Here is a 26,391-nt window from a genome sequence, read left to right on the forward strand (position 1 = left end):
GCCCCACAAAGTTAATTTTTTTTTTTAAGATGGAGTCTTGCTTTGTTGTCTAGACTGGAGTGCAGTGGCATGATTTCAGCTCACTGTAACCTCTACCTCCTGGGTTCAAGCAATTCTCTTGCCTCAGCCTCCTGAGTAGCTGGAATTACAGGTGTGCGCCACCACACCCAGCTAATTTTTGTATTTTTAGTAGAGATGGGGTTTCACTGTGTTGGCCAGGCTGGTCTTGAACTCCCAACCTCAGATGATCCACCCACCTTGGCCTCCCAAAGTGCTGGGATTACAGGCATGAGTCACCGTGTCCAGCCAAAGTTAAATGTTTATAGAAACACTAATCAATTAAAATAAATATTTCATTTGTTTCCAAAATGGACAAATTAGAAAAATGCTACTCAGTTCTCCTTATGAAATAACTTTTCTGTTTGTGAAGACTAATGAGAATGGATTTATGACATAAAAATCATGTTAGGCTGAAGAAAAATTAAAAGGAAGAATGAGAATTTAAAAATGCATCTGACTCGTAACTGACAATAACTTTATGATATTGATAATTATTAAAAATGAGCCGTGCACTTTTTTTAGTGTAAAGGTTAGTGATTTTATTAGTCGATAAGCAAGATGGCCCTAATGTACAACACCATTTCAAAAATGTTTGTTCTAGGCTAAAATTACTAAAGGAGCAACATTATCATTCATGCTAAATGCCAAGAAGTAACAGGTTTCTACAGTAACTGTGAAATATGCAATTCAGATACACACATAGGAAAACACCAATTATGCTAGATGCATCAAGAGAAAAGCAGCGGAATGAAGGATGGATTTGTATTATCAGCTACTTAGTAATATGGAATATTTAAGACATGCTGAGCTTTGAGTCATTGATCACTGCAAATTAAGTACTCCTACATGGTTTAAAAATAAATTTTCAAAATTTATCTTCCATCTATTTCACTGTGTCAAGAATTTTAAAAAATGAGATTATTTTCCCTTGTGTTAAAATATAAATAATAGGCAATTGTGTGTAAGTATTTCTTTTCTACAAGCTGAAACTTCTCTGAGAATGGGAACAATGTCTTATATATCTTTTATACCCTATCATCACAGAACAATGCAATGTTGGAAAATGTTATGGGATCATTTTCAGTTTCAGGGGATTTGTGGTTTAGAGAGGACTAAAACACAGGTGTGTGTGAGGCTGGGTGAGGTAAGATGCATAAGCTGATTATCTAATACTGCTTGTCATGAGGTTTCTATAAAATAACTAGCATGGTAAATAACAGCATCTTGATCAGACATCCAGTCACATGAATCCGTGTTTTCAAACTGAGTCCATAAGGGAGAAATAAAGATGGACCCGTCTCTGGTATTGTTCTGAGAAATGCTGGTCAGATTTCCCTTTACGGGCCTAAAGTTGTCTAAACATTGCTGCACAAATGATGACTGTAATCAGTTGTAAGACTAAAATCCACATGTACTTTCTACAGTGTAACAAATGTTAAAGTGTTTACAAAATTCCTGTGACAAATCTGTCAAGAAATTACTGGCTTGCTTAGTGTTTTAGCATTGCTTTAGAGAATAAAGAGGACTTGTCCATTGAATGTGACTCACAGAAGATAACAGACCTGTGGCTGCCCATTGCTAGTACCAATCATTTTTTCTTGGAAGGTAACAAAAGGTTAGAATATCTAGGTGAAGAAGAAGAATAGGGTCTGGAGGCAGGGAACCTAAGGCTGATTCATGCTAATTTCCTAGAACTAAATCAAAAGGAAAACCCCAACTTTCCAGGCTCAAGTAACAAAAGGATCAGAGGCTACTCCCTTTGTAACCTCCACCCTTTCTGCATTGCAGATGAAAAATGGAAAGTACCTCTGATTGGTCCTCTCCTGAAACCAATCAGATTGGCTGTGACCTAGTCTTCATTTGCATAGGGGTATAACTTTGCAACATCAGCCTCTGATTGGTAGCCTTCCGAGGCCAATTAGACTGGTTGTGGGCCACTCCTTCATTCACATAGGGTGTAAACCAAGTAGCCAATGGGAAACCTCTAGAGAGTATTTAAACCCAGAAAATTCTGTAACCAATGCTCTTGAGTCACTTGCTTGAGCCTGCTGCCATTCTGTGGAGTTTACTTTTGTTTCGGTAAATCTGTGCTTTTGTTGTTTCATTCCTTCATTGCTTTGTTTCTATGTTTTGTCCAATTCTTTGCTCAAAACGCCAAGAACCTGGACAACTCATATTCAAGACCCTCCACCAGTAACAAAGCCATTGCCTAGTTTAGTTATGCTCACAAAGAATGGTGTTGACTTACAAGCAACTACCTCTGTGTCTTCTTTGCTCCCTGGGTGGGGTTCAGGGCTTGATATCCTTTGTGGAAAATAAAGGCATCTCATCTTACCAGCAGAAGGCTGAACCAGTGTGGGTGATCTAAGTGCTGTTTGGCACTACTTTGGAAAGATAACAGTGGTTATGATATACTATCTCTATGACAGATTTCTCAGGGTCCCCAAAATTCTAACACTCTTTAAAAAAAAAAAATCAAAAATAAGCCTGGGAGAAAAAAAGGGAATTGCTTCTAATTGTGACAAGGTCTTAAAGCAGGAATTTCAAAACCTAGTCCTCTCACTTCTAAGCTGGGCAACATTTTTTTCTCCTTTCCTTTTTTCTTTTCTCTTTCTTTCTTTCTTTCCTTTCTTTCTTTTTCTCCTTCCTTCCTTCCTTCTTTCTTTTCTTTTTTTTTTTTTTTTGTAAATAATTTTCCTAGAAATCTGTAAAAGCTTTAGTCAGACTGCTACAGCCTGGTGTTTCATCAAGGTATCTTCCACTTTGCCAGTATCTCAGTTGCTGAGAAGGTGAAGTGATCAGACGTAAATTTAAAGAAAACAATCCATAATCTATATCGGTTTAGGAATCTGTGCAGCAACCCAGAATTTCATTTATGTTACATAAGGAACTTTGGCTACTAAATATCTCTGAAAGAGTTTTATGTTAGTTCAATTAAATGGCATGTGTAGTGGGGGTAAAATTTCGTTAGAAATTTTCATTTCATTAAAAACTCTTGTTTTAGTGATTTTCATCATTTGGTACTTGATTTTCAGGGCAGTATTTTGTTAAAATAAAATCCTAGTGTTTAAATACCTAGCCCTTCGACATGAGGAGCTGAAAACTCTTCTCTTTGCTTCTTGGGTAACTGATACTTAGCATTTCTTTACAATACTCACAGGCTTTGGATAGTATTGACATATGCAAAAAAAAAAAAAAAAAAAAAAAAAGGCCATTAGCTTGACTAAGGGAGGGAGGTGGACAGAACAAAATGGCTCTGCAACATACCAGTTACATCACTCTAGGCAAGTGATATAATCCCTCTGATTCTTAGTTTTCTTATCCGTAAAATTGGATAATAATAATAATAATAACGATATCTTCCTCAGGAAAGTTTAAGGGTAATAGGTAATATTCAAAAAGAATATGGAATAATACTTGAATATGGTAAGGGCTTAGTTAACAGAAACTATTGTCATTGTAAAATAAAAAGCCTGCTCAGAATTATGCTCCCTCCATCCTGCTCGGTTTATTGGCTGAGGCCACATAATCGGCACTGAGTATTCATAAAATCGAACTGCCTGCCCAAACACCTTTTCCCTCATACTTTGCCTTTAACATTTATTTGTAATATTTCCCAAAATAGCTTTGTCTTCATGCTCACCATCATGAGATAACCTCAGACTCTCACAGTCTCTCTCTGGGGCTGCCAGACTCTTCTCCCTCCAATCTATATTCCAAAACTCACACAGAAAACTCTTGGCAAAGCTCAGCTTTGATCATGGTACCCTCCTTGCTTGATGCTGTTGACTGGCTTCCCTTCCTCACTCAAGCCTTGACCTAGTATCCAAGGCCTTTCCCCTCCTTCTGCATCATCCTGTGCCTGGTGGCCCTTTCTCCACAGTATCAAGTTTTATAATTTTCTTGAAGGGCAAATCTGTTTTCTGCTTTTGCACAGTTCGCTCTCATGCCTGGGTGGCTTCTCCATTTTCATTGGTCTGAGAAACTCCGACTCACCATTGAAAAATCAGATCAAGCTCCCTCCTCTGTGAGGGGTCCTTAATATGGGGCCTGTAAACTTGGATGAAAAGAAAATTCCATGTGTATTTCATTAACCTTTTGCTGAAATTTAGCATTTCCTTCAATTAGGAATGTAGGCAGTAAACTACTGGCAACAACAGAAGTCACATATTTTCATATCCCATTAAGGTAGCTGCAGAAATCTCCAAATACCATCTACATTCACTATGGTGTTGAAACTATGGTATCAGACTTGCAGCTAGATTTGTTACTTAATGCGTTAATAAAGAAGTACAGACATTACTATTTAACAACTTTATTTTTTAAAGTATTCTGGCAACTGTATTTCAATATAATTGATTTGCTTTGTACTTTCATATAACAAGTTTATTTTTTAAAGTATTCTGGCAACTGTATTTCAATATAATTGATTTGCTTTGTACTTTTATATAACAAGTTTATTTTTTAAAGTATTCTGGCAACTGTATTTCAATATAATTGATTTGCTTTGTACTTTTATAAAATTTATTTTATGCAGTTAAAAAACACTATAAAAGGATCCAAAATAATGAGAATTTTAAGGACTCTCATGTAGGAGGCCTTCTGTCATGGCCCTGGGGAAATGAATTATGCCAGGTCATGCTCTGATACATCTATCAGCCTTTATTACACTGTTTTGCAATTATGTGTCTGCATTTTCCTCCCTCATAGCTGTGAGCTCCGTGAGGAGGAAGGCTGTTTTTTTTTTTTTTTTTTTTTTTTTTTTTTTTTTGCTGTTGTTTGTTTGTTTTTAAATCTCAATACCCCCAGCCTCCTGCAACTCTCAAAAATGTTTATTAAGATAATTAACTACAAATGTGCATAAATGTTTTTTCTAAAGTGCTATACTATTTGATTTGCTAAGCTGTATAGAACTTACACAATTGCGGACTTTCAGCTACTAAAACCATGTTGTTCAGGATACATTATTTCATTTTTCTAGTCTTCTAATTTAATCAATATACAACCTGGATGTTACAGTTGAAGAGACATGTGACCTATTTTTTGTTGTTACTTATTTACTTACTGATATTAGGAAAACACTATCTTATTAGCACCACACAAAAATCTAAAAGAGTCACTGAGAGATGCCCTAAACACTATGTGACCTGTTTTATGCCCAGAGACCTGCAGGCTTGAACTGCTGGTTCTACTAGCATGCCCATAGAAGGTATTGCTAATCACGCTGTAGCCATGACTAGAAGTCAACTTTGAGGAAACAAAGGCTTGGATGCTTCCTAAATCACCAACTCCTTGATAGCAACAAGGTGTTGCCAAATTTTGCCACATATACCTAAGTTCCAGGATGAAAATTATACTAAAAACACTTCCTTTAGTCAGCACCATCTACCTTCTCTTATCAACAGCAACCCTTCATCCATCTATCCATGCATGCATCCGTGCCTCCATCCATCCATCCATCCATCCACCCAAATACCCAGCCAATCAAAATCATAGTTTTCAAAGTTACTTTCACTGAAGAGGTTCTTTTAACCTCTTTGCTATGCTTTATTTTATTTTATTTTATTTATTTTACTTTATTTTTTTGAGATGGAGTCTCACTCCATCTCCAGGCTGGAGTGCAGTGGCACGATCTCGGCTCACTGTAACCTCTGCCTCCCAGGCTCAAGCGATTCTCCTGCCTCAGCCTCCCCAGTAGCTGGGACTACAGGCGCATGCCACCATGCCCAGCTAATTTTTGTATTTTTAGTAGAGATGCGGTTTCACCGTGTTGGCCAGGATGGTCTCGATCTCTTGACCTCGTGATTTGCCCGCCTCGGCCTCCCAAAATGCTGGGATTACAGGTGTGAGCCACTGCGCCCGGCCCCGATGCTTTGTTTTTAAATAAACCACATTTGGTCCATAACAATAGGTATTTTCCTACTATTCAGACAAGGAACACGTGGCAAGGTTATGTAACGTGCTTTTATGACATGATGGGAAATACTCCTACTTAACATACCAGAGTGTTTTAAGTGTTAACACCTGAATCGTTTTCATTTCATTCAAACTTAATTAAAGAACAGTTAAGTTTTTTAGGGGCCTCGTTTCATATTTATATTTTCTGTAAGGTTTTCTTGGTCTTTATTATAAGAAAATACACCAGAAAATTGACTGATTCCAGTCAATTGCTGTCACAGTCCTGGATAGTTTATTTCATTTGTTTATGCAGATGCTATTTTAAGTGGATTTACTTGAATTAGGAATAAAACTCCAAGTTGGTTTCATGTGTTCAGTGCAAGGAAAAGAGTTCTAGAATGAGAATATAAGTTCCATGGATTATCAGATACATGTTTTTCCCCCTTTATCTTGTTCTGTTATTTCAGACCTCAATGGACAACCTCAGAAACACCTTTCTCAGAAGTCTTTTAAGTTCAAGAAGGAATGAAAATTACCTTTCAAATAAGGATATAAATTACAGAAAATATTAAGTACTGCGCTCATTATGTGACCGTTGTATTTAACTTGAGAGCAAAGGAAAGGGTCTCCAGATTTACACGCCTAAAATTATGTTGCTAAGTAGACCACAGTGAGGTTTCAGATCCTATATTCCTCTTGCCCCAAGTATTTTCTAGTTTCTAAAGCATTTATTTTCATCTACTATCCAGCTAATCACCCAGCCTTGTCATTCCCCTCCAAAATATCTCTTGTTTCTCTATATCCACTGCCACCATCAAGGTTGCGTTATTTCTTGCCTAGGCTACTAAGTTCTTTTAACCTTTCTCCCTTCATCACCATTTGTCTTTCTGTAATCAATTTTCCACTCTGCAGCCAGACTGATCTTTTAAAAACACAAATCTGATAATGTCATTCTCATCCTATTACCCTTTGAAGGCTTCTCAGTATTCTAAGATAACATCCAAAATTCTCCTGGTGTATAAGGTCCTGAGATGTTCTGTCATTGGCCTGCTATCCAGTTTATTTTGGTGCCATTCTCTTGCTTGCTTGTTATGACCCAGTCTTGTTGGTCAATTCTTTGAAGAAGCCATACTTCTTGCTTAGCACCTGTATACATTCCCTGATATTCCCTCTCCCTGAAATGCTTCTCCTTCATCTTTGCAAACCTAATCTTGAGTCCTCCTTCTTGTCTTTCAGGCTTCCCAAGAAGCATTTTTTGACTATAGGAAAACAAAACAACAAAAAACCAAGGTTTAGGTAGCAAATCTTGCCATGTGGGGATTTGTAAGTCTGTGGCTAAAAGCCCAGGCATCAAAATTAAAAAGTTATGGCAAACTCAAAGAATATGTCCCATAAACGGCAAACTTCCTCCAAGAAGCTCTTGTATCCTTCCATGACAGGTGGACAGAATCCTCTCCAGGTGTCAAATTCAGCACACTGGGTATTTAAGTGCTAGCAAAAGATATGTGCAGTTATTTGGAGATAAGGTCACAGGATGAGATTTATGTGGACTTTTTGTTCCAACTTTCATTTTCCTTTTTAATTGACTTATGTACATTTATCTTTATCTCCAGTGGGTCTGTAGATATTAGTCAACACATACAACATTGTTTTCTACTGTAGCATTACTAATAGTAACCTCATGGTATATTAGCCTGTGCCACCATGCCAAAAAAATTGAAGCAGATTCATTTTATAGGAAATTAGTAAGCAAAAAAAAAATGTTTAACACAAATGGAAAGTTGTTTCAATTCATAGCATAATATTATATTCACTGTCAAGATGCTATGAATTACTGATGCTAAACACACTATTACCAGGATGTCAAATACTGGGGAAAAATAGGGGTTAACAGGGTTTTTACAGGTTTCTTTTTGTTTGTTTGAGATGGAGTCTCACACTGTCACCTGGGCTGGAGTGCAAGGGCACAATCTCGGCTCACTGCAACCTCCGCCTCCCAGGTTCAAGCGATTCTCCTGCCTCAGCCTCCCGAGTAGCTGGGATTACAGGCGCCTGCCACCACACTTGGCTAATTTTTTGTATTTTTGGTATAGACGGAATTTCATTATGTTGGCCAGACTGGTCTCGAACTCCTGACCTCATGATCCACCCACCTTGGACTCCCAAAGTGCTGGGATTACAGGCGTGAGCCACCGTGCCCGACCGTTTTTACACATTTCTAAGGTTGCATAAAAGTTTTATGATCGAATCTGACAGTCTTACAGTGCTCATGTTAATGATGTGTTTGTTAAATAATACAAGGCTGGCAAAAGGAGAAGAAAAGGCAGTGTAGTCAATACAAAATGAATTTTTATTGGAAATGAACTTTGAAGGGACTAATTTATGAGGGGCATACTGTTTCACAAAACTACTGTCACCACCATCTACAGATGAAGCCACAATTTGTCAATTTGGATTTTGGGGAACTTCATCTGAAGAGGAAAATGTGAAACTAACACTATGTAGAAAAAGAACCACATTGATCATATTCTTATGCTTGGTTTAACAATGTTCAAGAAGCAAAAAACAAAACAAAACAAAAACCAAAAAAAAAGAAAAGAAAAAGAAAGCTGGCAGTTTTTTTTGTGTGTGTTTTTTTTTTTTTCTGGAAAAAAAAAAAAAAAAGTGATAGCATTATGGCAGTGGTTCTTACTGGAAGATGTACTGGCATCACCTGAGGAGCGTTTCAAAACAACATGCCACTGTCCTGGTGAGGCTGACCGCTGGGAAGGGAAAACAGGGGACTTTAAGTACCTCTGCAGATGACCCTGGTTAAGACTCTTAATTGAGAAGTTTTTGTTTGTTTGTTTTTTAAGACAGAGTCTCCCTCTTGTCGCCCAGGCGGGAGTGCAGTGGCACCATCTCAGCTCACTGCAACCTCTACTTCCTGGGTTCAAGTGATTCTCCTGCCTCAGCTTCCCGAGTAGCTGGGATTACAGGCACCGCCACCGCACCTGGCTAATTTTTTTTTTTATTTTTAGTAGAGCTGGGGTTTCACCAGTTGGCCGGGCTGGTCTCAAACTGCTGACCTCGGTGATCCGCCTGACTTGGCCTCCCAAAGTGCTGGGATTACATGCCTGAGCCACTGCGTCTGGCCTTAATTGAGAAGTATTAAAAAGAAAAAGTATAATGAACTAGAGGCATAGTCCCTTTTGTCAATTTCTACTAAAACAGGGTCTAAAATATAGCAAGATCTGTATCAAAGAGGTAATATGCTAGGCATCATTAAATTCCTTGAATTACCTAATTGTACAAGTCATCTTAACAGAAAAACCATGTCCTTGATCCAAAGCAAGAAGAGCAAGGTTTGAAAGGAATAGAAAAAGAAGCTGTTGTGTTGTTGGTTTCATATTAATGATAACTCCTAAAGAACTGTGTTAGCTAAAAAAGGAAGGTCTGTATGGGGACAAGAGAAGCCTAAAGAATAACTGGTTAGTCTGTGTGCCCTAGGAGAGGAGTGTGACTTATTTGGACCTCAGTAAGGAAACTAAGTAAGATGTAAGTGTAGGTGTAAGATGAAAGGCTTGAATTAAGTTACATTTAAGGCCTTCCAGCATGAATAGCTGGTGATTCTATGCTGGGATTAAAAGCCTGAAGAATGGAGAGATACTGCCCAATTGATTAGTAAACTACTAGTGGTTTACAAATAGATTATGAATTGCAAAGGTAGCTAGAGTCTTGATAAAGATCTTAGTTGTGAACAAGATGTTGCCCATGTCTACGGATTTAATTATCGTGTATGGATAATAATTCTTCATTCTAGAACTCTCCTTCAACTACGGGCCAGTTTTCCCAAATACCTACTCAATATCCCAGCTGATGTTGGTTCATGGACACCTGAGATTCCACATGTCCAAAATTGTACCCATGGTGTTACATCTTCCAATTGCTGCATCTTGTTTTTATGATTTAGTCCACCTTTTTTCTCATGCAGAAATTGGGAACCAACCAAAGACTCCTTCCTCCTACGGCCACAGTTAATTATTTATTTTAAATTTCCTATTGATTTTTCTCTCCTAATATACTGAGAATCTGTCTACCTGCTTATCTCCAATGTCACCACCATAATCCAGGCAACTGTCATCTCTCTCATAGACAACTGTAAAAAACCAGTCTCCCTACATGAACACATGCTCTTGGTGGCACCCACACCCACCCAGAGACAGTTTAGAATTCAAAATGTGGTCAAGGCACACCCCTGCTTAAAATTCTTCCATGGATTTATGTTCTTGGACTGAAGACCAAAAACCTCTGAGGTTCTACATGATTTGGCTCTGATCTGTCTTAATAGTCTTATCTGAATCTTCTCTGACTTCCATAGTCGTCTTCTTTCAGTTCCTTGCACTTGCCAGGTTCCCTACTGCCTTGCAGGATCTTTGTACCTGCCATTCTTTCTGTGTGACATACTCCACTCTTCTTTTAAGAGCTCAGTACAAACATGGCATTCTCAAGGTAATCTTCTCTGAGTGCCATCATCTCAACCTCATCTTCTATTACAGGCTTTATTAATTCTAACAATGACTGTAATGTTTATTGAGTGCTTATTATGTGCCAAGTACCATTTAAGGCATTTTCCGTATGTTAATTTATCCTTACTATAATCCTATGGCAGGTGATCCATAATATATTTAGATGCATGAAAAAATAATAAGTGAATAAGATAAAAACCCTAGGGCAAGGTTACCTTGAAATTCTACAACTGTATGCTTTAGGAAATATCTACTTTTAAATGTTTTATGATAATGATTTACATATACTGAGATCACACTATAAATAATAATATGTCAAGTATTTGAGGGAAGCGTACCTAGGAAAGGTTTGATTCCTCAAATCTTGGCTAGCTCTCATGAGAAAATATTTTGAATTGGAAATGAAAGGAATAGAACATTAGTAATTTGAGAGTGTGGAACTGAAGGTCATATTGGAATTATGGGTGTGAAAAAAAGAAATATGTGTGTGAACTCTCATAAAGATATATGATTCAGATGATACTCATGCTAGCGTTATTTCTTCTAGCTGCAGCTGGGACCCTATCACAGCTTTTATACAGGTGGCCAAACATTTTCTACAGCAACCTGCATCTGTCTTTATCTTTGTACACACTTTTATCTATTAAAAGCAGATCTAAAAGGTGTTTTTTTTTTAAATTTAATTTTAAGTTCCAGGATACATGTGCAGGATGCGCAGGTCTGTTACATAGGTAACCATGTGCCATGGTGGTTTGCTCCATCTATCAACCCATCACCTAGGTATTAAGCCCCGCATGCATTAGCTATTTATCCAAAAGCTTTCCCTTCCCCACCCCCACCACCCCCTAACAGGCACCAGTGTGTGTAGTTAGTTCCCTTCCCTGTGTCCCTATGTTCTCATTGTTCTGAAAGACATTCTTTAATATATTCAGTCCAGAGAATCGAATCAGGCCTTGGAAAATACATTATCAATCAAAAACTTAAAATATTCTAAAAAGGAGATGTCCTGATTGAAAATTATTTAGGGTTGTTGATCTCTTAAATCTCAAGTCATTAGGGAGCTCTAACCTACAATATTTTTGGCCTGGTATGCAACCAATATTTATTGAATTAAAATCAAGAAGAATCATTGTTCTTTAACCATTTACTTTCTTAAATCTCCTCTAGTAAGAATGAACTGCATACTCATCACTGTGGTCTATAGATTTCTACAAGTGGACGTGCTGAGTCAATGGACACAGGCACTTAACTTTTATTAGGCAGAACCATATCACTTTCTAAAATGAAGAACAATTTATGCTCCCACTAATAGAATAGAACATGATGTTATTAAGATATTAAACTACTTCTCCTTTAAAATCTGTTTCATTTGCTAAATTTTCCTATACGGATCACTCCATGGGGAAAGCATACTATCTACATTTACAAAGTGAACTTCACTCATCTTAAGGTATTATGTGATTTTTTTCCTGTTTGTCTTAAGGAAAGGGGAAATGTATATAGATGGTTTTTATTCTGAATTATTGTGTATGCGTAATAGTGGACCACATTTATGGAGTACATGTCATATTTTAATATAAGCATACAACGTGTAATGATCAAATCAGGGTAATGGGGATATTCATCACCTCAAGCAATTGTCACTTGTTTGTGTTAGGAACATTCCAATTCTACTCTTTAAGTTATTTTAAAATAACTAATACAGTCAATTACTGCTCAGCTGGTAGAACAGAGGATTATAGATGGTTTTAACCATAAAAACCCAGTAAGGGGACGGCAGCCATATTTTATAAAATCACTTAGACTATAAATACATACTGTCAAATTCCCACAAAGCCTAATATGTTACACATACAATAAATAATGGTTTTTCATATCCACTGACTCCCGAACGACACCTAAAATTTGGTTCTATCTTCAAAAATGGCTGCTTATTTTTGTAATAAGAATAAAGGCAGGCTGTATCACTTCTCTTACCTCATTAAAATGGTATATTAAAATATTAGTTAGAGATAATTAGAGATAATACCTTAGATCATAAGGATTAACAGACTGACGATCATAAACTGCTGTGCAGTGAGATATACTTGGGCAATAAATATTTTTATTTAAACTTTAAAGTCAATGTCAGAAAAACTATTTCATTATGTAAATCATTAAAAACTTACAGTCATTCCTATCCTATATCAGAAGTTCAGAGAAGTTTTTCTAATAATTTTTAGATGATTTTCTGACTTTAGTTGACCTAACAGTATTTCTGAACAATACATTTACATCAGACATTAGATCTGGAGAATATTCTATGATTCTCAAATGACAGTAATTTTTAAAATACTTTTTCAAAGTAACTGTGTTAAAAACATGTAAGTAAAATATCCATCAAGAAAAAGAAAAGTAGAATATGCATTTCTAGCAATTGAGGCAGATGTCCAAATAAAGATGCTATGGTTAACTTCTACTATGAAGACACCCTTAAGTCTTCTTAGAACAATAAAAAGACTATGAAAGTCAGTAAGCCAATAATAAACAAACTTATCAGTAAAATAAAAGACGTGCTATGATGCCTATTTTCCAAAGGCACGTAGATCACAATTTGGAACCAATACATCTTCCTCACTGTTGTAATGAACAGCCACCATAAATTCATGCTCAACTGGATGCTCTAAATGAATACCAAGTGGAGTTCAGTGTATAATGTTTTAATTTCATATAGGGTTGTATGAGTTAATAAATCATTTACTCATTGATTTGAGACTTGCGTCCATCTATTTCAAGCTGAAGGAATACACATTTTTGTTAAGGCTAGGTCTTATTCTATCTATATGTTTTCAAGGGATTGCTAGACTTCATGGTGGCTAAAGTCTAGTTTAAAACTTTGAAGCTCTGCTGCCAAATGTATTAATGGATGTGTCCAATCACTCAAAGTTTCATTTATGTGTTCTCAGTCCATCTATCCATTTATCTACTTTTCAATCTATTTATCACATAATGTGTACACTGTTGGATTTAATGAGCTCTTAGGCCTGCAGCTAGCCATTAGAACATTTTGCGTTTTTTCACCATCACTTTTTACTTCCCGATCCTCTGAAAGAGCCTCAGTACTGAGGGAAAACTTTCTTTCTGTTTAAATGAATCAGAGGATACCCATGCAAATCAGTACAAATTGTCAGAATATTCAGAGGGCATGTGCGTCTTGTAAAAGTTTAATTACTGATTAAAGTTATTTACTTTGCTTGGAACACAGAGGTGACTGAATTGTATATGATCTAAAATAGCTTTTCTGTAGTCCTGCTTAGATTCAGTGTCAATCCCTAATTTTAATTTCCAGAGAAACATCACCAAGATTGTGTCTAACAACCCACTCCCTCCTTAATTCCTTACACTCACACATCTGCACAAGCTATTCCTCTTCCTGGGGGCCCCTCTCTACCACCTTTCCCATTTTCTTCCCTTCTTACATAAGCCTGGATGCCCAGCAAGCTCCTACTCATCTCTACAACTTTAAAAAAGTGAAAAGCAAGCAAAAAAGTTACCAGAGTCATGTAAAGGAAGAAGGACATAATGAAATCTCACCTGTATCTTGTGCAAGTGGCGTTCTGACCTGACGGAGCTATTGGCTTAAAAGTGATGCGTGGGGAAACTTGGGCTGATAGCACAAATCCCAAGGCAAGAATAATGAGTGCTACGGTGGTACCTTAAAAAAAAAAAGTTTTATATTAGAGAAGAGTTGACAATATTATTTTAAGGCAGACTGGGTTTGGTAAAAACAAAACCAAAAAACAAAGAAACAAACAAAAACCTGAAAAAAAATACTGTGCTCTATCTTCACTGGATTTTTAAAAAATACTCCCAATGTATAAACAAATTATCAGAACTATTCACTAGCACATTCATTGTGAGACACGATGAGGGTGAAATTCAAAACAAATGCATTTGCTAGCCAAACAGTAAATTGGTAATGATTTTTTAAAAGAAACCACACACACCTAGTATTGCTGAAAATCTCAAAATCAATTAATGTGACAACATTATTGAGTGCCTAACATATCAAGAAGTATGAAAGACAATAGATTTCCATCAAGTGTCCCTTTTGGTGCCAAGAAAATTCTTCTAATGACATTCAATCATGTAAGATTTTAACTGGTAAACCTTTTTAGTTTCACAAACGAGTTATTTCTAAAGCAGTTGAAAGAGCATGTTTTATTAAAATGGAGTAGCATTTTTTGAAGACTTTAAAGTACCAGAAATAATATCTCACATGTATTCTTTTTTCTTTCCTGTTGGTATTTGAAAGTGAAATATTTATTTCGATGTTAACATATAGGAATGGTGATTAAGTATATCACTAAAAAGGATAATTTTTGTGTCCCTTATAGACATCCTAATGGTTAATAAGACATTTTTCAAGTTTCTGACTATTGTTTGAGCCAAAGACATTGTGAGGGTAAACGAAAAGGGTCATGGGAAGAATGGAGAAAGAAAATATGATGGAATACTATGCAGCTGTAAAAAAGAATGAGATCATGCCCTTTGCAGCAACATGGATGGAGCCAGAGGCCATGATCTTTAGCAAACTAACACAGAAATAGAAAACCTAATGCTGCATATTCTCATTTAGAAGTTGGAGCTGCATGATAAAAACACATGGATACAATGAAGGGAACAACAGACACCAGGGATTACTTGACGGTAGAGGGTGGGAGAAAGGAGAAGATCAAAAAACTACTTATTGAGTAGTGTGCTTATTATCTGGGTGACAAAATAATCTGTACACCAGACCTCTGAGATATGTGTTTACTTACATAACGACCCTGCACATGTACCCCTGAAATTAAAAGTTAAAAAAGAGAATATGGCTGTATTAGTTTGTACAACTTATTTGAATGAGACAAAATGTTTAAAACATGGAATTTAGGAGGGCAGTTTAGTTAAGCTTGGAGGGAATTTAAATTATGAACAAAAGTATTTTTCAAAATAGATTTTAAAAAGAACATTGAGAAGCATCGTGGAAGTACAACAGGGTTATATAATAGTTGAGGTGTTTTTGTTTAAGACGTAGTAGGTGTGTGAAGCCAGCCATTGTGGGTACAGAGGTGTACCTTGGGTTCAGATGGCTGTAGTTTTTAGCTAGCTTTGCTGTTTCCTGACTCTGTGATCTTGGATAAAGGACACAACTTTTCCATAATTCAATGTTGTCTTTTGTAAAATAGGGCTTAGTGAAAATACTCACCTTACGGGCTTACAGTGAATTTTAAATGTCATAATGTATTTGAAAGATTTTTTTTTTTTTTTGAGAAGGAGTCTCGCTGTCGCCCAGGCTGGAGTGCAGTGGCGCTATCTGGGCTCACTGCAGGCTCCGCCCCTCAGGGTTCATGCCATTCTCCTGCCTCGGCCTCCTGAGTAGCTGGGACTACAGGCGCCCGCCACCTCGCCCGGCTAATTTTTTGTATTTTTAGTAGTGACGGGGTTTCACCGTGTTAGCCAGGATGGTCTCGATCTCCTGACCTCGTGATCCACCCGCCTCGGCCTCCCAAAGTGCTGGGATTACAGGCGTGAGCCACCGCGCCCGGCCGAAAGATGTTTTAATGCTATGGCATGTTAGTTAATATGCTATGATTATTATTACAAGCAGCAGCAGCAGCCACAGCAAACCTTCAAAATAACAGAACAAAGTTGAAGGATGGGGAGGATTAAAGAAAGATCAGAAGTCGATTTTGCAAAACCAGGCCAATAATGCGATAAAACTAAAATCACAGTTTGTTTAACTACTGTTGGCTTAAAATTCAAACCAGAACTAGGAACAGTTTGAGCCATTACTTTCTCAAAAGACTATCAAGCCCCAAATTGGAAAACAGAAAAGAGATACAATAGGTCTGTTATGAAGATCATACCTCTCTCCTAAAACAAAACAAAACGAACCATGAGATTTACTGTTAGTCTGTCCATCAAAAAATCTGAGTCCATATTTTCCAAAATTACATCCATATCTTATTGTCATGTAACATGTAAGATTTTTTTAAATCAGGAAACTTTGATATATTAAGATGTGAAGGAAAGATGAGTCTCTTCTTTCATAACACTCATTAAATAACCTGTCTCCATGAAAATGATAAACTCTAAGATGGTATGCCTAGCACATATCCAGTAAGGTCCAATTCTAGTGCCTGGCATATAAAGATTCAAGTAAATATTGGTTGAATGGATGGACCACCATACTACACATTTTTGCAATGTTGGCTATTTTTGAAAAAAACAAAAACAAAAAAAAAACTGTTAAGACCATCCAATTATAGTCATGAGGATAGTATGGTACAACTATTCTAAATGAGAGTTCTGCAATATGGATAATATGATTCTACATCTATCTCTTAAGGTCCAACCCACCTAAAAATTATGAGAAATAAACTATTCTGGATACACAAAATTCCTAAATAGGTAAAAGTTAACTCTTCTTAAGCCAAATTTATTTTTATTTTGGCCCATTTTGGAGGAAAATATTTTAAAACCCAGCATTATACTCTTTTGGTATTACATATAGTGATGCTTCTCAATCCTGGCTTCCTATTGGAAGCAAATGCCTGGATGTACCCCAACCTCTGAATCAGAGTCTCCAGAAGATCAGTACAAAATATCTGAGTTTTAAAGCGTTCCACAAGCGGTTATGATGCCAAGACAGGGCTAAAACCCCTATGACATGATAGGCTCCTTACAAGAAGGAAATGGTATCTTAAATGACTTTATTTATAAAATAAATTTTTAAATAATCGCTTAGTCCTATCATCTACTCATATACACTATTAAAGCATAAAACAACTTGAATTACCTTTTTCCTTATATTTTGTTAGTTACAGATGTTTTATCAGTCCCTTGTTAGTATTTAAAATCAATCTGGTTATTGTCAAGTTATTCATTATTACAACCTGGATTTGAGTCTAATACAAGAAGGCTTGGATGAAAGAACTTTATCTGGTGTACTGTGTAGTTCTGGCATGTTCTTTATGTTTCAAGAGAAGAGTCTCTCTTAACCAAATACAGTGTTAGATTTTGGAATTTTGATATAATTTGGCAAATAAAAATATTCGCCACAGTAAGTGAAAAGTGCTGAATAAATAGCATTATTAAAAATATCTGATGTAATAATCAGTACCAGGTACAGTGTTTGGCTTATTAGTAAATACTCAAAAAAAAAAATAATTTCCCTTCCCATGACTCTACTAGAGCAGTAGTTCTCACACTTTGTGTGCATAAGTATCACCAAGGGAATCTGTCTAAAGTGCACATAGTTCAAGTCTCATTTTCAGAAATTCTAGTTTAGTAGATCTGGGTTAAGGCCCAATAATCCATATTTTAAAATAAGTATCCGTGGCAATTGTGATGAAGACAGTCTGTGAGTGAAGTTTTCAGAAATATTACACTACCAAAATACACGGGGGGGAAAAACAGTCTTTCTGGTCTTCTGATTCATTACCAATAAAGCTACATAGATACAAATCTTCCAACATCAAAAGAACCAAGAATTTGTCATTAAATTTGTAATATTTACCAGCAAAGTCCAGTTCTCTGAACAAGCTTTGAAAATACAAAAAGTCAAACACCAAAAATGTCCTACATTTAAGATTATTCATGGACTACAGATTTTGTATTTCTTCGTATAAAGAGTTCCTTTGTCCAGGCTTACATATTTTTTATTTGTAATCATTTTAAAAGAATGAATATCTAACAAAAAATCATCTTGATAGAACATTTTTCATTATTTTTAGTCCAATATAATAAAATAAATCATAATAACACAAAATAGGAAACGATACTGAATCAAAGGTTAAAAATTCGAGGCTATAGCCAATTTAAGAAATTTAACATAGAACAGTATGTTAGTACTATTAAAATGTCAAGTATATATCTACATATAAATGAATAAAACAAGAACACACTGAAATAAAAATACAACTAACACTGAATCAGTATAGGAATGTGAAAGAAAAATCAATTGTGAGTGAGGGTCACACTGGAGTAATACTAATGTGTTAACAAGGTTGTTGAATGGTACTTCTTATTCTGAAAGTGTAAAGGTCCATTGGTGATCATCTTCTAGTAGGACCTATTTAATCACTGAAACAGCAGAACCACATGAATGGCACCATTTACTATGTGTACAGGTAAAGAGACCTGTGAGGCCTGTGACAAGAAACCAGGACTTCTGCCTCTCAAACCATTGTAATACGCACTGTATCACTTTAATTGGCCACATAATAAGGAAATCAAGTAGACTGTGTCTCTCAAGCTAAGGAATCACTGTACAGTGTTTGTAGTGGACAGAACTGAGGCCTTGGTGGGTTTCAGCTGCAAAGAGAACAAGGCAGGAAAGAAAAGTGCCTATAGGTTGCTCATGAGAGGCAGACCCTGAAATCCCTTGGTGTTTCCCGAGGAATGGTCTTAATACTTCCCCTTAACAGTCAGGGATGGCTCTGGAAATCCCTGGGCGGAAGACCTACACTGAGAGGGAAACATGACATAGGCCAGAAGAGTTCAGGAAGATTCCTAGATTATGACGATGGAGGCTGCTTGTGCACTAAGTTTGTTTAAACAACAAAGGCTCACTCTTTGGTAACAATAATGCTGTGACAGCTAAAATGCTCAGAGCCCTTTACTCTCTGTGTCAGGTAGTATTTGAAATCCTATACATCTGTAAATGTGTTAAATCCTCATTACATCTCTGTGAAGTAGGGATGATAATTAATCCCCATTCACACATGAGGAAATAGAACCTTGCCCAAAGTCACACTATTCAAATCCAAACAGTCTGGAGCTCTGTATCAATAAGGGCTCAAAAATCCTACAGAACTGACAAGAAAGTGTTTTATTGGAATACCAAATGAAGGAACACAGGTTGCTAGAAATAATGTTTAGTCAGTTTTCCCCAGATCTCAAAGGCCAAATCCCAAATTGAAGAAGCAATTAAATTCTATCTAAAAAATAGACTTCTTGAGGTAGCAATATACTGGAGTTCTATTTAAAAAGAAGGGTGTCATCCATTAAAAATATTTAAAAGCAGCTATTATCTCTTCTTAGCATTCATCTGAAAATCAAGGGTCAGCAAATCCAATTTCCAGCCCACTGTGGAAATTTATTTTTAACACATCACTGCCTGATGGTAATCTATCCTTTTGTTGGGAGTTTACTATCCTAATGATTCAGCCCATTTCATTGCTGGATAGCTCTGATTATTGGGAATATTTTTCTTATATTAAGTAAAAATCTGTGTCCTCTTAACATCTACTATCTGCTAAAATAAGATACCTGGTAGGCTTCTGCCTTTAGTCTGTTCTCCAGGCTAAATACCTCTGGTTTCTTCAACAGGTTTATAAACATGGTTTTGAAACCTTTACTTGTCCCTCACTTTTATTCATTTACCTACTGTCTTACTTCAGTATATATCCTGGCTGTTGGCAATCACGTTTGCCCCTTAATCAGACAATCTCTCACCTTTCCCTCCAGCACTGATACTGCAGTTCAGCGCACATTACTGGATTCAAGGGCTCCCACTGCTTAGGCAAGAACAGGAGGTCAAAGCATTCTACTCTTCCTTCTGGAATGAGGGTCAGGAGAGGGTATGTATTTCTGATAACTGGGTTTGGAACTTAGAATGTATTTTTCTCATCAAATCTGGGATGAGCGCCTGAAACAGTTCTATTAGATCAATGTTTTTGATACAATTTGGTTAAAATAGAATTTAGTTAGTGCTGCCCTGGAAACTATATTTTAATGGAAAAACGCATTCTCACTCCAAATAAACTTATAAAAGAGTTATTAGAGTATAGCTAATTGATACATAGGAATGTACTTATATATTTGAAAAAAAATAGAAAATTATACCATGCAGCCAAGTAAAATCAATGTTAAAGATGTGGGTCTCATTCTATCAATGAAACAGTCCTTGTGTACAGTGAAATAATCAATAAAATGGGCAGAATTTAGACATAAAAGATACTTGGGAATTAAAAAAAAAAGTTTTGCTTTATTTTGCTATCATAGAAAATACATTTAACCAACCAGAATTCACCCTGGAATTTAGGCCTGTTTCAAACACAAAAAGAGTCTGTCCCTGCTTTGTGAAGAAATTACATGGTTCTAATATTCCACTGCTGAAAGAGCTTTGAAAAAAAATGCTCCAAATTTAATTCCATTGTATTCCAAATTTAAAAATATAACATATGTTAAAAAGTGAGTTTCTGAATCCAAAGTTTTTAGTTTTTCAAAAAAGGATAGAACAAAAAACAATTTTTTTTTTTTACTTTTGTACCTTTGAGTGGAACTCAAGTAACAGAAAAATGTTACCCTCAGTAGATCCAAATTACTCTTGCAGTTTGTTTCTACTCATTCTAGTTTCTAGTCATGTAGTGTAACAGTTGTTAAAAGCTCTTTTTTTTTCTTTTTTGGTCTAGAAGAACTCTAATTTTTTTGTTGTTTGTCTGAGAAACCAATACTAGAAATGGTGTAAGTATTGTATTTTTGAAGGTTAAACTTGAAGTTATTAGGAGATAAAGTTTATAATTGAATTCTTCATCCAGGCACCTACCTGCTAAACTACCAAAGGTAAGCTTTCTGCGGCCCACTTTCTCAACAAGCCAGACTCCCACAAGTGTGAAAATGAAATTTGTGAAGGCTGTAACTGAAGCCAGCCATATTGCAAGTCTATCATCTTCAACACCAGACATCTGCAGAATGGTTGCACTGTAGTACCTGCAAAGCAATGAATAAAACAATTGCTATTGATAGTTACCCAAAGAAACAGGGTTATTTTGATAGAAAAAAGATGTATTCAACTTAAAAAAAAATATATGGAGAGCTACAGTAATAACATCAAATTAACGTGGGAATTCATGCAAGCTGTCGAAAAGATCACAATATAAAGACTATGTTCAAATAAATTTATTTTGGAGTTTGTATAATAAAGAAAAGGCACCTGAGCAAGTAGATAAGGTTGAAGGCTTCCAAAGTGATGCACATCCCACAACGAGGGACAGTGGCAGCTGGTAGTTTCACTAAAACTGTATCACTTTAATTGGCCACATAATAAGGTTACGTTATATTAAGCTCCAAGTCCATGGAATGAATCAGAAGTCATCATACAGTGTGAATTAATGTCCTTAAAAGACTGCCATAAGAGAATGCAATATGATGGTAAAAATCTGGGACAAGTGAAGGAACTCCTCAAAAAAGACACAATGAGTAAGACAGTGTCAGAATGTATCTGGCATTGTGTAAAAAGATGAGAAGCTGACATGAGACCCATGAGAATCATTTATGTTTCCTGAAAAAGGGTACTCTGGTGAGCTAAGTCTCTAGCATGATTAAGCTCTGTAGACTCATTTCGTGCTAAGTGAACTCACTGGAGACTGGCTTTTAAAAGACCATAATGCCAGTTTGTTGATGCACAATGGAAGATATGTCTGGCACATTTAAGGATGACAAGTTTCTCACAGGACATTTCTGTTCTGGTGGAAACATTAATAGCTAAACCAGCTGATTATTTTAAAGTTAACCTGAAAACAAAAAAAGCAAAATACTGCTGGTGAGTCACTGATGAAATGTGATAGAATTCAAATCTTAAATACACATTCTGAACCATGGCTTTGCCCAGCTTTTCAAGCCATTCTAAAACAAGTTAGCTTTACTCACATCAGACAGTGGTCATCCAAGCAATATGTTAAATCAGGCTGAATATTTCCATAGTTAAAACTCTACAGTTTCTGAATATTTATCAATACCTTCATAATATTTCAAAAATCAAATCTGTTTTGAATATGTTTAAATCTCATTGATTCATCAACGGCTGTCTACTATTTTTTAAACTAATGATGATGGTTCTTATGTAAAATTTTAATACCAACATGGACTCATTCATCTTGAAAAAAATCCTTTTTTAAATTAATAAACCAAACCTATAAATTAACTATGTAGCATGAAGGATGTGTTTTACTGATCACACTAAAAAGCATGCCAACCATTTTAAGACTGAATTCTGACAGCTGTTGCAAAAAGAAATTCCCAGCGGAATTATTCCCATCATCATGAAAACTGCGAATGTTTTGTAGTCAGAGTGTAAAGTGATGATAAAAATTATGAAAACAATTCATTCCATTTGTGTAGTGTTTTATAGTTTCCAAGTTCTACCAAATACATTTTCATAAAGACCTGTATGGCCATGTCAAACCTTACATGTAATCACTAAGAAATTAACATGAATACCAAATCTTAAAAGGCAGAAAACAGAAATATTGAAAGAAAATTCAAATATTTAAAGCCAAAAGAATTTGATATGTGTCATGCTACTAAGTTTCAGAATCTACACAATATTTTAAGAATAAGAATAGTTACATTGTGCAAAATAATTCTTCCAAATAGAGGCAGGGGAAAATTAAAACAAAAGCTATTTGATGCTTTCATTTTCAATAAAATAAAACAATGAAATCACAAGTGTTAAATGAAGGGATAGAAAGGAGAGTAGTATAAAACAGAATAAGTTGTCTAAATTTTATTTAAAATGAAAAATGTTACAAAGCTATACAAAGTATTTTAGGTACTTAAGTTATAGAGTCAGAATGCAACCAAAAACTGACCTGGGATTCAGAAACATGCATTCTAATAGCACCTCTGTGTCTTCTGGCCAGGTTAGGTAACATAATCACTTGTACACTGAATATTTATTTATTAAGTACGTAGTGTATAAGCTATGTGAATTACTAAGATCCCACAGATATGTTATTAAATCCTGTTGCTGCCCTCAAGAAGCTCATAGTTTAATTTAAAAGAATGAAATGGAAAGACAATATTTAAATATCACAACACGTACAAGCAACAGTGAGGCATAAAGGACAGAGCAAACAATTTATTTGCTGTAGAATATTTCTCGATTTTCCAGGGAATTAATGTTAGAGTTGTACCTTGTCATAGAGGTTTGCCAGCAGGTCTGACAATCTGGGAGGGCACTGGAGGTCACTGAAATGACATATCTGAAGGACCAAAGTGCAAAATGGTATGCTGGGTTCACAGACATAAGTACTTCACCTTGATTGAACATAGAATGCATGCAAATGAGGGGCCAGGCACGGTGGCTCACACCTGTAATCCCAGCACTTTGGGAGGCCCAGGCGGGCGGATCACCTGAGGTCAGGAATTCAAAACCAGCCTGGCCAACATGGTGAAACCCCGTCTCTACTAAAAATACAAAAAATTAGCTGGGCATGGTAGCGGGCACCTGTAATCCTAGCTACTCAGGAGGCTGAGGCAGGAGAATTGCTTGAACCTGGGAGGCGGAGGTTGCAGTGAGCCAAGATCACACCATTGCACTCCAGCCTGGGCAACAAAAGCAAAACTCCATCTCAAAAAAAAAAAGAATGCATACAAATGAGAAGTATGATGTAAGGCTATAGCAGAAGCTTCTGTTATGGAGGGGACTTGAATGTAATGCTGTATGTTTGGACTTTGTATTGTAGGCAATGGGAAATCACAAAGCACAGTTTAAAGAGAAATAACAGGATTAAATCTGTTCTATGAAGACATTACTCTGGTGAGAGCCAAGTGGGTGAACTGGAGGCCGACTGAACTAAAGGTATATTGTTCTGAAGCCTATTCAAGTCATTAGACTGGCAACAGGCAATTGCAGATTATCTGGATTAATGGAAAACAGTAAGAGGAGGAGCTGAAATTCACTGACAGCCTTGTATCTCCCTCTGAGCAAGAGCTGCGACTTCAGCTCACACTAAATTTTGTCCTGTACAGACTGCCTTGATTTTCATCTTCCTTTCCCTAACATTGGTAAATATATTAGTTTGTGTTGCTGCCACGACAAATTACCGCAAGGTTAATGACTTTAAAACAAAACACATTTATTATCTCACAGCTCTATAGGTCACGAATCTGACAAGTTGTCTCACTTGGGGGTCAAAAATCACAGGTGTCAGTAGAGCTCTGTTCCTTCCTGGAGGCTCCAGGGAAAAATCATTTCCTTGTCTTTTGCAGCTTTTAGAGGTCTCCTAATTCCCTGGCTGGTGCCCGCTTCCTCAGTCTTCAAAGCCAACAATGATTTGTCAAGTCCCTCTCATGTTACTTCACTATGACCTTTGCTTTGCCTCCCTTGTGACTATATTGGCTCCACTCAGAAAATCCAGAATAATCTCCCTAATTAAGGTAAACTGATTAGCACATTTAATTCAGTCTGCACCTTAATTTCCTTTTGCCATGTAATGTAACATATTCACAGGCTCTGGGAACTAGGATGTGTATGTATGTCCTTGGGGGGACCATTATCCTGGCTATCACAGTAAACGTACTAATAAGCAGTAAAATAAGCGAAAGCCAATGGTTATAATGAGAAGGAAGGAATGAAAGACACGGACATCTATTTAAAAGGTAATCAGTTCTAGAAAAATCAGGCATAACTACATTCTCTTTCATAGGGCAGGACATGACATATCTAGGTCAGAACTATTCACAAACTTAATTTTAAGAGTCAGGTCATGGTCTTATGGAAGATACATTTAACTTACATTTACAAAGTACATTCCAATGTTTTCATAAATAATGATGTCAGCCAGCCATTTAAGTCATGGGCTACCTACCACTGTGTTTACAATCTTCTAAACCTTTATGCAGTGGTTTGCATTTTCAAGGGACTGTATTCATTCAAAAGTTGCACAAAGGCATAAGGGAACCCTCTTATGCATAAAAGAACAATATGAACAACTGAAAAAGGCTTTCTTTCCTTTTTAGACTCAAAGCAGGCATACCTCCTCCTTTCAAAGTCATTTTATAATATCTATCAGACAAACTATCATCTTCTTCAAAGATTCCCTGGGCCAACTTTGGTCATCTCACACATACCATCTCTTCCCCAGAGTGAAGTTGAAAGGTCTGCAACTCTCTGTAGACATTTAAGAACAGCCAAGGCCGGAACTCTAAGTGCACTGCTATCTTAGAGATTATGTGACACTCAGCTTCCAGTCCTGAATTTTAAATCTGACTCACACAAAACAGAAACATATAGGCTTTGGAAATGACAATCTATCCTAATGCTGACTTTTAACTAGCAATAAAAGACTAAACATGAATACTTCATATGCTTAACAAAATACATCTACTAAGTTCCTATTTGAACAAAGCATTTCCTAAGAATTTCTGAAAAAGCTATCTTTTCACTATTACTTGCATTATAGAATTAACAGTAAAATAATTGTCTGCTGGTTTATTGAATTTATCTACCGTAAATTTTTGAGAAGAAATTAAGAATAATTATACTAAAAAACACCTGATAGACTTACTAAATTAAAAATTACAGACTGGTAAGAGAGCGGTAGAACATGAAGATAATCATATGAAAACCTTCGCGGCATAGACACTACGAGTTAGCTCTAAAATTCCTGGCAGCCAAGGCAAAATAGTAAATATTTTACAAAATTTTAACTGTTTGACAAAATCAAATGTATCAGCTCATAATAAAGACAACTTTTTTCTGGCATGGGACTATAAAGACATTAATTTCATAAATAAAAGGGATACGGAACATAACTCCTCCTGACAAAAGCCAGTCTGAGTAGGACAAATTAACTGCTGACTTACTCAACAGTCTTATAGGCCATATTCATATTGTGATATAGGAGAGTTACATCTCAAGTTACATGAGATATAGGAGAGTTACATCTCAAGTTACATGAGAAAGTATGGAGTAGTTGATTGACTGTAAGACCTTAAAGATTTCCATTATCTAAGTTATGTTCTTTAGCTCTTTTAGTTCCTAGTGTTATAAATATATGTTTTTTGGTACCATATGCCAAAGTACATTGACTACAGAGAATTTAGAATGCCATTACATTAAAAGAGGTTCTTTTAACTAAAAATAATTATATTTTCCTATTGGGAGACTGTT

The 26,391-nt window shown here is 36.2% G+C and overlaps 1 protein-coding gene across 1 annotated transcript in view; it reads right to left on the reverse strand.

The window, feature by feature from the left end:
* Positions 1–26,391, reverse strand: part of SLC2A13 (solute carrier family 2 member 13) — a 365,815-nt gene that overhangs the window by 100,474 nt on the left and 238,950 nt on the right. Inside the window, exons 5-6 of the mRNA XM_003252302.4 lie at positions 21,043–21,206; positions 14,040–14,160 (exon numbers count right to left, since the gene is read on the reverse strand). Coding sequence (XP_003252350.2) covers positions 14,040–14,160; positions 21,043–21,206 — 285 coding nt within the window. The remainder of the gene's footprint in view (positions 1–14,039; positions 14,161–21,042; positions 21,207–26,391) is intronic.

The sequence above is a fragment of the Nomascus leucogenys genome, chromosome 11, assembly GCF_006542625.1.
Source record: "Nomascus leucogenys isolate Asia chromosome 11, Asia_NLE_v1, whole genome shotgun sequence".
NCBI lineage: Eukaryota > Metazoa > Chordata > Mammalia > Primates > Hylobatidae > Nomascus > Nomascus leucogenys.